At 44.1% G+C, this 15655-nt stretch overlaps 1 protein-coding gene across 1 annotated transcript in view; it reads left to right on the top strand.

The window, feature by feature from the left end:
• Positions 1–15655, top strand: part of MEGF10 (multiple EGF like domains 10) — a 134904-nt gene that overhangs the window by 87234 nt on the left and 32015 nt on the right. The window contains exons 9-12 of the mRNA XM_032592755.1: positions 339–513; positions 1827–1947; positions 2738–2901; positions 5791–5893. Coding sequence (XP_032448646.1) covers positions 339–513; positions 1827–1947; positions 2738–2901; positions 5791–5893 — 563 coding nt within the window. The remainder of the gene's footprint in view (positions 1–338; positions 514–1826; positions 1948–2737; positions 2902–5790; positions 5894–15655) is intronic.

The following is a 15655-nucleotide window of genomic DNA, read 5'->3' on the forward strand; positions in this document are numbered from 1 at the left end:
TCATTGGACGGAGTGATTCTTGAAGCCTTCTCATCTAGTTGACCTCTCGCCGAATTAGCGCTTTCAGTTTATGAAAATCACAGTGAGTTCCAGACAAAAGGATGTGGTTGTGATCGTCTTCCTGTTAGAGCGTGATGCCGATTTCACGCAACATTTCTGCGGTACCAATTGGGTTTCAGCCAATTAATTCAATCATAGCAAGCCTGGGAATGAAATTTAAATTACTGTGCATGGAATCACCCACCCCTGAATTGCTCATGGCTAAGGCGACATTTGCATGGGCCTTGGGTGTCATGTTTACCCGGGAGTGACTTTCTCCTTTCATCCGTGTCTCTCAGCTGTCACCCCATGTCTGGAGAGTGTGCCTGCAAGCCGGGCTGGTCGGGACTCTACTGTAATGAAACATGTTCCCCTGGATTCTTCGGGGAAGCTTGCCAACAGATCTGCAGCTGCCAAAATGGGGCTGACTGTGACAGTGTGACTGGAAAGTGCACCTGTGCCCCGGGATTCAAAGTGAGTGGCTCTGGAGGGAGGAGCCGAGGGGTACGACGTGAAGCATACTGATACCATATACCGTATGTGACCTTTTCTGACGTACAAACAAAGGTGCTAAAATCGGTCACATCATTAGCAAGAAAGAGTAAAGAGAGAAGTACTGATAAGAAACATAAGTCATTCCCTTAGAATAGTGATGGGAGAGCAGGTAAAGCTATAAATGTTGCATTGATATTAATGATTTCCTTAATATATGTCATGGAATAGGCTGTATTTTAATTATTTCTTACATAATTATTTGTTTCCTTACACTATTCTTTTACTACGTTAGATAGGCAACAAAGAAATGACTTTTCCAAGTAGAGTATATACTATTATTAATGGCTTTTGTCTTAACCTCGTGCAATTTGAAGGCACAGAATGTATCGAGTTAGTATTTATTGTGTATTTGCATGTGATGGTTGGCACTTTGTAAGTTTTTCAGTGCCTTTGAGAGTCTAGACCTTGCACATATGCCTGTGTGCTAATAGAGCAGAATTTTGCCTAGTTTCTAGGATTTCTTAGCTATGCGTTAGGAATCTTTGTTTTAAAGGAAAATGGCCTTGCGTATTTTCTCCCATTTGAAAGAGGACAGTATTAACCAATGAAGACATTGGTGATTATTCTAGAGCATATAATGTGGAGTGAGCAAGTGATAAAGCCTCAGAGTTGAGAGGATCTTTACAGGTTTTCTAACCTATGTCAGTATTCTTTGCTGGAGCCCTGAATTAGCCTTGCGTTAAGTCTCTTCTGTTTTGAGAGGAGATGACCTCTGGTCATCCTTGATAGCCCACTTCTGTGTTTCAGGCTTATTGTCATATAATAAATTGAATCATGCTGTAGGCGGAGGGTATGTTCTGATGCTTTGCTTCACCCGCTAATCATATTGCACGTTATACAAAGAAGTGTAGGGCACTATGCCATTTAGTGTATAATTTATATTTATGCGTATTTATTTATTGACTGTAATTTGTAGTTTATTGTGCTATATCTGCCCGTCTGAGCCAGGACAAAGGGGTTTGTATTTGCTAGGAAGGGAAGCTAATGAAGGCAGCAGGCTTTTTTCTATTTAATAACAGCCCCTATTTAATAACTGTATCCTAAACAGGCAAGCTGGCATTGCCCTTGAAGCTTTAAAATTTGCATACTGGTGGCATTTAGCAATTTTAAAAAATACAAGTGGTAAAATTAGAGAGGGATTATAATTAGCATTGTCAAGAGGTATTTTTGTTTATTTGTGTTGGCCATATTTCATTCAGTATAATTGCATTTTCCTATCCGTGCCTGTCTAGGGAATTGACTGCTCTATCCCATGCCCGCTGGGAACCTATGGGATCAACTGTTCCTCTCCCTGTGGTTGTAAAAATGATGCTGTCTGCTCACCTGTGGACGGGTCTTGCGCTTGCAAGGCAGGTAAGTGGGTGAATGAGTCTTTTAGCTGATCCTTATCCTGGTACCTCTGAAAGTCATGGGGGAGAAACCTTGACTCGGGTTCTGGCTTCAGCTGTGCCAACATTCAGCCTCTGAACTGAGCCAGCCCCTTGTCCAGGGTGGGCTCTCTTAATTCTCTGGGCCAAGAGAAGGGGTTCACATAATATCTCTGAGGTTGCCGCCAGCTCCAGAAGTCTGGGAGTCTCTGTGCTTTGGGTAAAAATAAGCAAGTAGACATGTATCCACACCCCTAAATTGACGGGCCCAGAGTCACAACAAGAAATGCAGCCAAGCTCCAATGTTATGCGAGGGCCAAACCGTGTCTAACTGTAGTTGCTGCAACAGCCAGGGTCCTGGATGTTCACTGTTCATTGGTTACTGGCGTTTGCTTTAAAGATGAGGTTGCTCTTTCAAACGCTAACCTTCCTTTACCCTCCCATGTAAATATTTCGCTTTCTCAACTGGAAAAACACTCAGCATTGTGCATTATGCATCACTGCACTTTACAGGCTCCCCCACTCCGTATCTTCTCCCAGTAGCCCCATGGCGCTTCTTGGTGTTGGCATCCTTGACCCATCATACAGCAAAGGTGGATTCTGGGTACCACGGTCATTGCCAAAGGAGGCTGTACATGGCAGGGCCATGGCTCTCTGTGCTGGGGACCCTGCTGTGCACCTCCAACATGTCTAAAGGGAAACGTGGCTTGCAGAGGCTCGTCCACACTCCCTGCTGCTTGTGTTTGCTCCATGCTCTGGCGTTCTTGTCGTGGCAGGCTGGCACGGGGTGGACTGCTCCATCAGCTGTCCCAGCGGTACGTGGGGCTTCAGCTGTAACTTAACCTGCCAGTGCCTCAACGGCGGGGCCTGCAACACCCTGGACGGGACGTGCACGTGTGCACCTGGATGGCGCGGGGAAAAATGTGAACTTCCCTGCCAGGTACGACTGAACCAGCGCCCCAGCTCGGAGGCCTGCAGAGTGTTGGCTCGTGGTTGCAGTTTTCCTGATTTCCCATGTGCGAGTGTGAACCCAATGAAACTATTAGAAGAATTGAGGTCTTTGAACTCACATGGGCCATACGGTTGGAAAAGGGGCAGACGTGGAAATCAGTTAGGTGGCTCTGCGAGAATCACTCCCTCCTTTTCCTTCATCTCTGCCCTGGTTCCCACCCCCACCCCCACTGCCCTTTCTGGTTTTCTCCATTCTCATCTACCCATTTTTTTGTGGCAGCCAGTCAACAGCATTTGTCAAACACCCAGCGTATACCTGTCAACTCCCCCAATATTGTGTTTCCATTATCATGGAAATCCTCCCGCCTCTGGGGTGGAAAGCGGCAGGGGATTGAAAGGGGGTGGTGACCAGCGTTACAGAAATGCTCCTCAAGATGGTGAAAGGTTTAGAGACAACCGTCTGCTAACATAAGTGTGTCCAGAGTCACTAACAGCTCCAAAGATTTGCCTTGTTCGATGCTGACTCTGCTCCCTTGACCTACTTTAGAGGTACTCATAGTTAGAAATCCCGCACTCTGTCTACCGCAGGCAGGCAGAGGCTGTGAACAGGACACACGTTCCGCAGTAACAGGCCGATTTCTCTTTCTTCCTCTGAAGCCCTTGGCCCGTTTCTTTGCCCTCTTTTTCATTACTCTTTCTTCCTCATTTTTTTTTCCTCCTGAGCCATTAAGCATTTTCTCAGTGATGTGTGTTCTCTGCCTCCGGGAGAGATGGCGAGATGATACCATGCCCCACCCCTGAAGTGGGCCCCTCGCGCTGGGAGCTGCTTTCCCCCTGGGCTCCCCCCTCATCAAGTACAACCCATTTCCCAACTAGAGAGCATCCCACCCTGGGCTATTCCTTGCCCTCCAACCCCCTAGGACAAAGTGAAGTTAGCTTTGCTGCCTCTCATCCACCAGTGAACAAATTATCGGTGCTCTGAGATGGGCTTGAGAGTACCTTTTGTTCCCAGTCTGATTATAGACAAAGAGAGCAAAGCCCCCGGCATAATCTTGTCCTTTTTTTTTTTTTTTAATATATTAGATGCATTAGAAAATTCAGTGGAAGCTGATGGTGGTTTAAGTGGCCCATATGGTGGCAAATCTAAATGCCGTGGAGCCCCAGCAAACATTAGTGGGGCCTAATTTTTATTTTAGTAAACCCTAGACAAATGATTATGCGTTCAGACACCCACAGCCTGTTTTATGCTGGTTCTCAGGTTCCTCGCCCTTGGTAATGGTGAACCCCCTGAAGGTTTATGGTATCCTTCCTCCGTTTATCAGGATCTGGCCTGAAAGGGCGGGGCTTGTATAGGCAAAGCTGTCCATTTTCCTCCCATGGGCTAACTGGTCACGTCCACAAAGAGTTTTGTCTCTGTTGGACCCAAACTGATGCGCGTGTGAAAACTATAAGGCCTGGGAATAGAACAGGGAGGAATATTTGCCAACAAGTACTCCAGCCTTCTATTAGATGGAATCAGAATACACGGGTTGTTTAGACTTCTTCACAGAGAAGAGGACATTAATTAGGAAAAGTAACAGAAGATTTTCACTTCTCCTTACGGTTCTTGGTATCACCTTGGCAGTTTATGGAAATGAACTTAATTCAACTAGCACTATGATTTTCTTTTAATTTTATTTCTTTATTTTTAAATGCTCATTTATTTATTTTGAGGGGGTGTGTGTGCACATACAAGCAGGGGAAGGGCAGAGAGGGAGGCATGGAGAGAGGGAGAGAGTGAATCCCAAGCAGGCTCTGTGGAGCCAGCGTAGAACCTGATGGGGGGCTCAAACTCATGAACTGTGAGATCATGACCTCCATGACCAAGAGTCATGACCAAGAGATCATGACCAAGAGTTGGATGCCTAACTGACTAAGCCCCCCAGGAGTCCCAATTTCCTTTTAAGTTTAGAGCTTCTTTATGTGAGTCAGTGTCCTCCCTTTCCACCATCAAGTAGCATGCCTTATAGGGAACACTGAACTACTGTATAAAAATCTCTAGGAGCAAAAGAAAAAAATTTAAAAAATTTTTTTAATTAAAAAAATTTTTTTTTTTATTTTTGAGAGAGAGACAGAACATGAGTGGGAGAGGGGCAGAGAGAGAGGGAGACGTAGAAGCCAAAGCAGGCTCCAGGCTCTGAGCTGTCAGCACAGAGCCCAATGCGGGGCTCAAACCCACGAACCTTGAGATCATGACCTGAGCCAAAGTCAGGCATTTAGCTGACTGAGCCACCCAGGTGCCCCAAAAGAAAATATTTTTATGGGTGGTGGCTTAGGATAAGATAAAAAGAGGGGCGCCTGGGTGGCGCAGTCGGTTAAGCGTCCGACTTCAGCCAGGTCACGATCTCGCGGTCCGGGAGTTCGAGCCCCGCGTCGGGCTCTGGGCTGATGGCTCAGAGCCTGGAGCCTGTTTCCGATTCTGTGTCTCCCTCTCTCTCTGCCCCTCCCCCGTTCATGCTCTGTCTCTCTCTGTCCCAAAAATAAATAAACGTTGAAAAAAAAAATTAAAAAAAAAAAAAAAGGATAAGATAAAAAGATTCTGTTAATTAATTAGCATGTTTACATGTATTTGCATATGTGCCCATCAGCCTAGTGGCATAGTTGGTTTCATCATTCATAAGACCGATCATGATTTTGTTGGACAAAAACTACAGTTTGAGTGACTTTAAAACACTGCCTCCTCCATTTGGGGGGCTGAGAAGACACGGGAAGAGGTGATTATAATGCATGTTGCTGAGAGGTGTTTAGGAAAGGAGATCCTGGATCTGAAGTCGCTGAGTGAGGTCCCTGTCGTCTCTCCCTGTGGATTTCCATGACCTCATTGCTGTCTCCCACGCAGGACGGCACTTATGGGCTGAACTGTGCAGAGCGCTGTGACTGTAGCCATGCGGACGGCTGCCACTCCACCACGGGCCACTGCCGCTGCCTCCCTGGATGGTCAGGTGAGCCGAGGACCGCTACTTGAATCGGGAAACATGCCAGTTACACCTGGTGCTCTCCCTTGCTACTTTCCAGAAATGCACACGGGTCAGCTTTTCAGAGAAGGAAAAAGGGTAAAGTCTCCAGTCAACTGCCACAGTTTTACCCAAGAAGACCAAATTAATCTGTAATCTGAGAATGATTTCTTTTTTTTTTTGTTTTGTTTTATTTTTGAGAGAGAAAGAGAGATAGAGTGTGAACCTGGGAGGGGCAGAGAGAGAGGGAGACACAATCTGAAGAAGGCTCCAGGCTCTGTGCTGAAAGCAGAGAGCCTGACACGGGGCTCAAACTCCCAAACCACGAGATCATGACCTAAGCTGAACTCGGCCACTTAACCGATTGAGCCACCCAGGCACCCCAAATGACTTCTTGTGGAAACATATAGGGGCAATTTTCTTGAATCTCATTTGAAGATCCAACTGTTAGAATTCAGGGCAGCAAGAGGGGAAAATGTTTTTGCTGTGAAGGGTTTATCAAGGCTTCTGTGGTATTTTTGAACTTTGAGGAAAGGACGATTGAAATAAACCACAAGAATATAACTAAGTTCACCTTGGTGAGGCAAGAATGTTAAGTATTAATATTAATATGGTTAACATGCAAGTATTAAAATATTCATTGCTAGACACGAAAGCTTTAAAACTTCCTTTTTCTTATAATAATTCTTAAGTCATAAATTTCCTAATAAGATTGAGTGTCAGTTTTGTGACCAAAAGGCGGAAGTTTCTCCTTTTTAATATGGCTTCATGGTTCCAGACAGGAAGTTTACCAAACTAACAGTGGACTTGGAAAAAGAACGACGTTTTTGCTCGTGATCAACAGACTCGGGAGAGGGAACTAAATGCCCAAGCAAAGAGAGATCTTGCTTTTCTGTTTCTTACATCAAGTCAAGCCTATTTTTAAAAACAAAAATGAGGGGCGCCTGGGTGGGTTGGTCGGTTAAGCGTCCGACTTCGGCTCAGATCATGATCTCACGGTCCGTGAGTTCGAGCCCCGCGTCGGGCTCTGTGCTGACAGCTCAGAGCCTGGAGCCTGTTTCAGATTGTGTGTCTCCCTCTCTCTGCCCCTCCCCTGTTCGTGCTCTGTCTCTCTCTGTCTCAAAAATAAATAAACGTTAAAAAATTAAAAAAAAAACACAAAAATGAAAACAAAATCCTAAAGTTTGAGCAGAATTTTAAAAGCTTATTTAGGAAAATTACAAATGGGAGTGCACCAAGAAAATTATTGAACATTGGGATGAATGAACTGGGTGTATTTGTGAGCATTTCTTCTGAAAGTAAAATAAAATGTTGATTGCTAATGTGCCATTTGAGAGTGAAGTGCTGGGAAACTAGGGACCAGAGGTAGTTAGATGAACCAAAACTCTCTTTTCAGAATTCTCATTCGAAGTCGTGTGTGTGTGTGTGTGTGTGTGTGTGTGTGTGTGTGTGTGTGTATGTTTGTATATGTTGTGTTTGTATCTAAATATATTTGTATCTATATTTAGAGAAGAGAGGGAGACTTGTGGGGCAGAACTATCTCCGTATTGGTGATTCTTCAGTACCTTCCAACATGGTTTCTTAACTTGTCCTCTAAAAGAGAAATTGGTAGTAACAAGCCAGTGCCCCCTTTAGTGATGGTTCATATTTTGAGAACGTGGACCTTTCAGAGGAGAGTCTTTTGCATCCATACCAGAGATGTGACATTTAGGAAATTATGGAGTCAGGGTGGTCTTACCTTTTAGCAAAAATGCATAAAAGGAAGAACGAAGAAATAATAAGTAATGTTTTTTGAATGCTTACTGCAGGCTCGCAGCAGCTCTGTGAGGTAGAAAATATTTTTCTGTCTTTTTTTTTTTTTTAAATTTTTTTTTTCAACGTTTATTTATTTTTGGGACAGAGAGAGACAGAGCATGAACGGGGGAGGGGCAGAGAGAGAGGGAGACACAGAATCGGAAACAGGCTCCAGGCTCTGAGCCGTCAGCACAGAGCCCGACGCGGGGCTCGAACTCACGGACCGCGAGATCGTGACCTGGCTGAAGTCGGACGCTTAACCGACTGCGCCACCCAGGCGCCCCTTTTTCTGTCTTTTTTACAGACAAAGAAACTGAGGCACCGAGTTGAGTGGCTTGATCAAGGCTGCAGGGTCAGTAAATGTGAGAGACAGGATTTGCACCATTGCTTTTCCACTGCATCTCCAGCTCTCTTAATTACTGTACCCTCTGCCATGCACAACTTCTTCCAGAAAGTGCTGGGGAAGAGGCAGTTAGGTGGAGATTAATTCTGAGCATGGATGAGGACTTCTGAGAATTATATGACAGGACCTGGTGATAAGTGCTGATAAGCAACAACCTCTTCGTGTGTGTGTTTGTGTGTGTGTGTGTGTTTACATGTATATATATGTATATGGAGAGAGAGAGAGAGGCAGAGACAGAAAGATATACCATAGAATTCACCTATTTAAATTGTATAATTCATTGGCTTTTCATATGTTCAAAGAATTGTACGACCATCATCACTATCATTTTTAGAAGATTTTCATCAATTCATAAAGAAACCCCATTAATACTCACTAAAAGTCATTTTCCATTTACCCCCAACTCACCACTAGGCAACCTTATCTCCCTTCTCCATACCCTAGGCAACCACTAATCTACTTTCTGTCTCCATAGATTTGCCTCTTCCGATACTGTATGGATTCATGGAATATGTGGTCTTTGGTGACTAGCTTCCTTCTCTTGGCTTGTTTTCAAGGTTCATTCGTTTTGGAGCATATATCATTCTTTCATTCCTTTTGGGTGCTGGCTAATATTCCATGGTATGGGCAGACCACATTTTATTTGCACATTCATCTGTGATGGACATTTGGGTTGTTTCCACTTTCTGGCTATTTTGGATAATGCTGTTATGAACATAGTACAAGTTTTTGTCTGGATGTGTGTATAGTTGGTATGTATTCGGGGGTGGAATTGCTGGGTTGTGTGATAACTCTAAGTTTAACTTTTTGAGGAATTGCTACACTGTTTTTCAAAGCAGCTGCTCTGTTTTACATTCCCACCAGTTATGTGAGGTTCCTGTATACTCACCAAAACTTTTTATTATCTGTCTTTTTGATTAAAGCCATCCTAGTGGTGTGAAATGTTATTTCATTGAATTTTTGATTTGCATTTCCCTAATAGGTGATGATGTTAAGCATCTTTGGATTTCATTTCGGCCATCTGTATATTTTCTTTGTAAAAATGTCTATTCACATACTTTGCTCATTTTTTCATTGGGTCATTTGTCTTTTTATAGTTGAGTCATAATATTTCTTTAAAATTTTTTTTTAACATTTATTCATTTTTGAGAGACAGAGAGAGAGAGAGAGACAGAGAGAGAGAGAGAGAACGATTGGGGGAGGGGCAGAGAGAGAAGGAGACGCAGAATCTGCAGCAGGCTCCAGGCTCTGAGCTGTCACACAGAGCCTGACGCAGGGCTCGAACCCACAAACCGCAAGATCATGACCTGAGCTGGAAGTCAGATGCTCAACTGACTGAGCCACCCAGGCACCCCAAGTTGTAATATTTCTTTACATATTCTATCTATATATTCCTTTTCAGATATTCCTTATCAGATTTGCAAATATACCCATTCTGTGTGTTACTTTTTCACTTTCTTCATGCTGTCTGTTTCCATAGAAAAGTTTTTATTGTGATGAAGTTCAGCTTGTCTGTGTTTTTTTCTTTTGTTCCTCGTGCTTTTGGTGTCAAGTCTAAAAAACCATTGTCTAATCCAAGGTCACAAAGATTCGTGCCTGTGTATTCTTCTAAGCATTTCAGAGTTTTAGCTTTACATTTAGGTCTTTGATCCATTTTGAGTTTGTTTTTATATATGGTGTGAGGTGAGGGTCCAACTTTGTTCTTTTGCATGCTGATATCCAGTTGGTCCAGCATCATGTGTTGAGAAGATCATTCTTCCCCTGCCCCACCCTCACCATCTTGATACCCTTGCCAAAAAGCAGTGGCCATAAATGTGAGAGTATTTATGTCTGGACTCTCACTTCTATTACATTGATATGTGTGTCTATCCTCATGTCAGCACCATGCTGTTTGGATTATTATAATTCTGTAGAAAGTTTTATTTTATTTTTTTTTTCAACGTTTATTTATTTTTGGGACAGAGAGAGACAGAGCATGAACGGGGGAGGGGCAGAGAGAGAGGGAGACACAGAATCGGAAACAGGCCCCAGGCTCTGAGCCATCAGCCCAGAGCCTGACGCGGGGCTCGAACTCCCGGACCGCGAGATCGTGACCTGGCTGAAGTCGGACGCTTAACCGACTGCGCCACCCAGACACCCCAATGTAGAAAGTTTTAAAATGTGGGAAGTGTGAGTCCTCCAACTTCTGTCTTCTTTTTCAAGATTGCCTGGGCTATCCTGGGTCCTTTGAACTTCTCTATGAATTTGAGGGCCAACAGGCCAATTCCTGTGAAGAAACACTGTGGATTTAATGAGGATTGAGTTTATAGATCAATGTGGGGAGTATTACCAACCTGACAATACACGTCTTCACATCCTTGAACGGGAAATGTCATCAGTGACCTCTTCAGCGGTGTCTCTCTGTCCTTTGGAATTTGTTGAGAGCTGCTTTGGCTTCTGACAGGAGTAAACTGAGATGAGCTGTCATGTGCTTGATTTCTAGTGTCTGAGAGCTACCTTGGGAAAGAGACCAAGGCTGGGGTCATGGACTTTTTCTGTCAATAGGAGTTATCCACAAACACAAGGACTCCCTCACCCTCTAGTTTCTCCTTGGCTTGCAAAAGCTTAGATAATTCTGACTTCACATTGTGAAATTCCACCTCCCCATGTTTCTACGGGGCTGTCACTCAGTGCTACAACTACATTGCTCTAGGGAATAGACCAGGTTTTGTGACTTCCCTAGGGTTCTTGAAGTTCTCAAATCGAATGACTGGTACCAAGTTCTCTGTGACCACAATGAAGTTAAATAGCAATGGGTTAAATAGTTGAACCCCCTGGCAAGTTCAGAACTTTTCTAACAGAGAGGACCTGTCATCCGTTTGGGACCATGCTCCACCAAATCCACTTTTGTTTTATGACTTTAGAGGAAGTGTGAGGTGTTCTCGAACACACGAGTCACTGCTCAAGTATCTACCTGCTTTGATGATTTAGAGCCAGACTGTGAAAGGCATACTCTAGTCTACATGAAAAAAGCAGGAGATATGATTTGGCCTGAAGCCAGCCAGAAAATGTGTTTGTTACATTCCACAGTCTGGGTCATGGGGTAAGACAAATTATCCCATCTGGCCTTAGACCTATGGAGCTCCTGCGGGAATGCAGCAATTTTGTCACACAGCATAATCTCGTAATGCTCTGTCCATCTGTGACTGGTTGCCCCACTGTCTCTTTGCTTCATGGCCCCAGTGTCTCATTTCTCTGGGTCTTCTGTGTAAGCTGTTGATCTGTGAGGATCTAAGATTGCTCTGAGACTTTTTTTTTTAAAGAGAAGTCATCCACCACATTCACAGAACACACTTGGTATAAGCAAATGTAGATAGAGGAAAAGAAGGCTACTGGAGCTCCAGAAAGCACCCTCCAATTGCACAAAGAATTGTTTATTTTCCCAAAAGGAAGGAAGAGTAGACTCTGTGTTATTTACATAGAATACCGTTTCATTGTCAGCCCTGGGAGACCCAGAAATTTTTATCAACAAACTTGCTTTTGAGTAAGTGCCTCGTAAGAATGTTTCTCAACATAGAGAAAGCCTTGCTTTTCATTTGGATACCAGGTGCAGGGCCAGATAAATAACATGAACCTAGGGAAGTAAATGATTCAGACTCCTCTTCTCCCTGTTGCCGAGATTGCTTTAGCTGAGATGTTAAGTATCACCGGACAAGGTAGCCATGTGTAGATTAATAGTGGGGCTTCAATGCAGCTGACACGGGGACTGGGTTCTTCCCCTGACCAAATCAGTAAGAAGGCACAGAGTCACCCACAGTGCTGGGTCACTGAGCACGCTGTGGGGAGTTGCTCATCAGTCCTCTGGGTTTAAAGCCAGAGATAAGGGAGAGCTTTATCCCTTTTTACGAAGAAATTGACACGTCTAAATTGAGGAAATCATATGCCAACCTAAGAGAATCAGCTTGCTTTTTCATGGTTGAGTTCATCCACCACTCCTCATGACTTTACCATCATTTTAATGTTTGATTGGCTTTTTCTTTTAAAGGAACTGAGACTCTATTTCTATCATTGATATTTCCATTTTACCTGGTTCTAAAACAAGTTTTCAAAATGTACGGCCGTACAGATTACTCAAAGCAAAAGGTACATCTAACATCCCAAATACTACTTCCGAAAGAAATGTACCATTAAAAAAAGACAAGGACAGGGGCACCTGGGTGGCTCAGTCGGTTAAGCATCCGACTTCAGTTCAGGTCACGATCTCGCGGTCTGTGAGTTCGAGCCCCACGTCGGGCTTTGGGATGATGGCTCAGAGCCTGGAGCCTGCTTCCAATTCTGTGTCTCCCTCTCTCTCTGCCCCTCCCCTGTTCATGCTCTGTCTCTCTCTCTGTCTCAAAAATAAATAAAAAACGTTAAAAAAAATAAAAAAAAGGACTTTTACTATATGTAGTTATTTAAAACCTTAATATATGGATTTTTTAGCCCATTGATTACTTTACCAAAAGAGGCAGATTGTAGCAAAAAAAAAATGGGGGAAAATGAAACACTATCCAAAATATAGGCTGTGTCCTGGGCTCCTTCTCCCACACCTCTACACACACACACACACACACACACACACACACACACGCACACTGCTGTAAAGTGAGATTGGCTTTTCAAATGATTATTTTGAAGTCCCAGATGTCAAAGAAATGTAATTAGTTGTGTTTGTGTATGTTTGTGTATTTCCACAGTAGTAAAGTAATATGCTTTATAAAGTATTTTCCAAAAACAGTAGACACATGCTGACTTTTTCCTTCCTTTTTGCTCTGACTTCAGTCAGCCAAAACACCTCTTCACTGAGTATTATAGCTAATCAAGATTTCATTCTGGCTGTGGGGGAACATATGCCGTCCTCAGCCTGGTTCCAAATTCTGGCTAAGATCACTGTCACCTGGGAACTTTTTTAACTTGTGTATTCCCTGTCCCCACCTCACACCTGGTGAATGATGAGCTGGGGGGTGCATGAAGAGGGCAGAACTATTGCCTGCCCATAAAGCACCTTTTGCACAAATTTGGAGAAGGTTTAGAAATCTTTCAGGTTGTACTGCTTGGCAGGTGGAGGGCAAGGTGGATTTCTGCCCTCACTTAGCCCTGTGGCCAGAGGCTCTTGTGTAGTGTACAGCCTGCACAACCTTACTTGGTGGCCTCATTTGTCATTTCACAAGTTATACATCGGCACTTGGGTGGCCCAGTCGGTTATGCATCTGACTCTTGATCTCACCTCAGGTCTTGATCTCAGGGTTGTGAGTTCAAGCCCCATGTTGGGCTCTTAGGTGTGAATCCTGCTTAAAAAAGGTTGCACCAGTGGCTCATGCAGTGACAATTACCCGTCTGTAGACTGGCCTCTGTCATGCACGTTTACTCTCACTATTGAAGAGGTGGGGGTTGCAGGGAGCATTTCTGTGGCAGAATCCTCATAACCAGTGGCAAAAGGCTTAGGGATGCATTCATGGCAGAAAAAAAAAGTTAAATGCTAAACTAAGAGGAAAGAGATGAAGGCACCAAATCAACCTCTCGAAGTCTTGGGAAAGAGAGAGGGACTGGCAACTATGTAGGAGGGTAAGGAGGGGCACAGAGAATAGGGAGAGAGGTGGGGTGCTTATTGGAGCCCAGCCAGGAGGCAGGGGGCATTACAAAGAGGAAATGTGTGTGTTTCCCCAAATTCTCCAAGTTTCACCAGGTGAGTAAGTGAACTACTGCTTTAGCTACTGATCTGTGCCAAAGTGATCTCTCCTGTGGTGTTAGTGATGCCTGAGTTGTTATAATAAGGGGGAACCTAATTCTTCATGGAGTGACATCAAAGTGCAAGTGGAAGTGAGCTTTAATTAACATGCATGCATCCAATCAAGCAGGGTATTGAAGAGTGGACAACATTTATGCAGCATTTATGTCTCTCTATGCAGTTTTGTGGGGGAGGGAGTCCTGTAAAAGCAAAAGGTGGAGTCCCTGAGGTGAGAGTGGAGGAAGGGGCTTGCCTTCCCAAAAGAATGGCTGCAGAAAAAGCCAGAGCTCCCAGGGCCCCCCATCTGCTTAGCAGTCTGTTCTGTTTACTTTTATCCAGGTCCAGACTGAGGCAGGTCATGCCCTCTGGTGTTTTTGTCTTGCAGCTACAAATGCACACATCGATGATTTATATGATTTATCAGCATGTCCTTTCCAACTTGGTCATCTCTGTAAAGCAGATCCTTTTTTAATCCATCTTTACAATTCGTAGTGTCCAAATAGAAAGATTTGATTTAACAACCACATGTTGAGTGCCTCCAAATTGTGTGCAGCCACAGTGCTGGATGCTGGGAGCACGAGGGTGAAGCGAGGCCAGCTCCTGGCCTGCAGAAATTCACGTCCTCTCAGGGCGGACACAGCGTGGGCACGGGTGGTTACACCAGTGAAGAACGTCTCTACGCCAACAGTAAGCCTCTGCTTTGTTAGCGAGAGGATTAGAAAAGCAGCAAAAGTATTATGACGCTTACTCTGGCTCTTCTCTTCTATACTCATCAAGCCCAATTATTAGTAACAAATCCCTCTCTTCCTTCTAATAGATGTTTAATAGCTTGTTGCTCAGGAACCAGACATCGAATCAAAATCATGTCCTTCGTTCACTAATGCCCCCAAAGGGTGCAGTACGGGCATTAGGAATACGAACAATTAGCAAGACGAGGAGTTTGGGTTCTATCTCTGAGAGGGAGAAGTAATGACACCCGAGATGATTTATTTTACCGCATTCATGCAATCACAAATGCCTAGTGAATGCTGGTTTCTCATTGAGGCCGCTGGCATAATGCATCAGGCATGAAATGCACGAACATTTCTTTAGAGCTGCTTAGCTGAAGTTTATCACGATCATTCAGCCATTGCCTAGCAACTTGGGAAGGCTATCAAAGAGCTCTTTGTCCTCAGTCCTGGCAAAAACAGTCCCTCACAGATCGCCTTATCAGCGTTAGAACGTTGATCAGGAAAAAATGCTTCCACTGAACCAGAGATCCTTGCAAATTTAAAGATACCCCCTTCCCATTTTGTCCCCTCTTTCAAACGCATTAGGGCATTGTTTTCTGAAGTAACTCCCATTAGAGCCTTTATCTCTTCTTCGGTAAACATTCCAAAACAATTTGTTCAAGATGCCTCCCTAATTCTTCGGTTGCTTTGTAATCTGGGCTAGCATTAAAAAACACAGACCTGAGCTCATGAAGGTATATCTTCTCAAAAATCAGCAAGGCAGACATTTCTACCCCCTTATATCGGAAAGGTCACCATTTGAGGCATATAAAATATACATATGCTGGGTTATCTGGTCTGCATGGGCCTCTCATCACTTCTTTAGGGAAAGAAAGAATTATATGGTTGCTCCCATCCAGTTGGAAATAGTTCTGAATATCAAGTTGGAAAGAGAGACGGTGCTTCTTGATTCACTCAACAAATCTTTAACACCCTCCGTGTGCTGGGCACTGTGGTGAACAGAAACACCATCTCTCTTTGACGGAGCTCCAAACTTCATTCATTTCCCTGTGCAGAATATGGGGGTGGGAGGAGCC

Source organism: Lynx canadensis, chromosome A1 (genome assembly GCF_007474595.2).
Source record: "Lynx canadensis isolate LIC74 chromosome A1, mLynCan4.pri.v2, whole genome shotgun sequence".
Classification (NCBI taxonomy): domain Eukaryota; kingdom Metazoa; phylum Chordata; class Mammalia; order Carnivora; family Felidae; genus Lynx; species Lynx canadensis.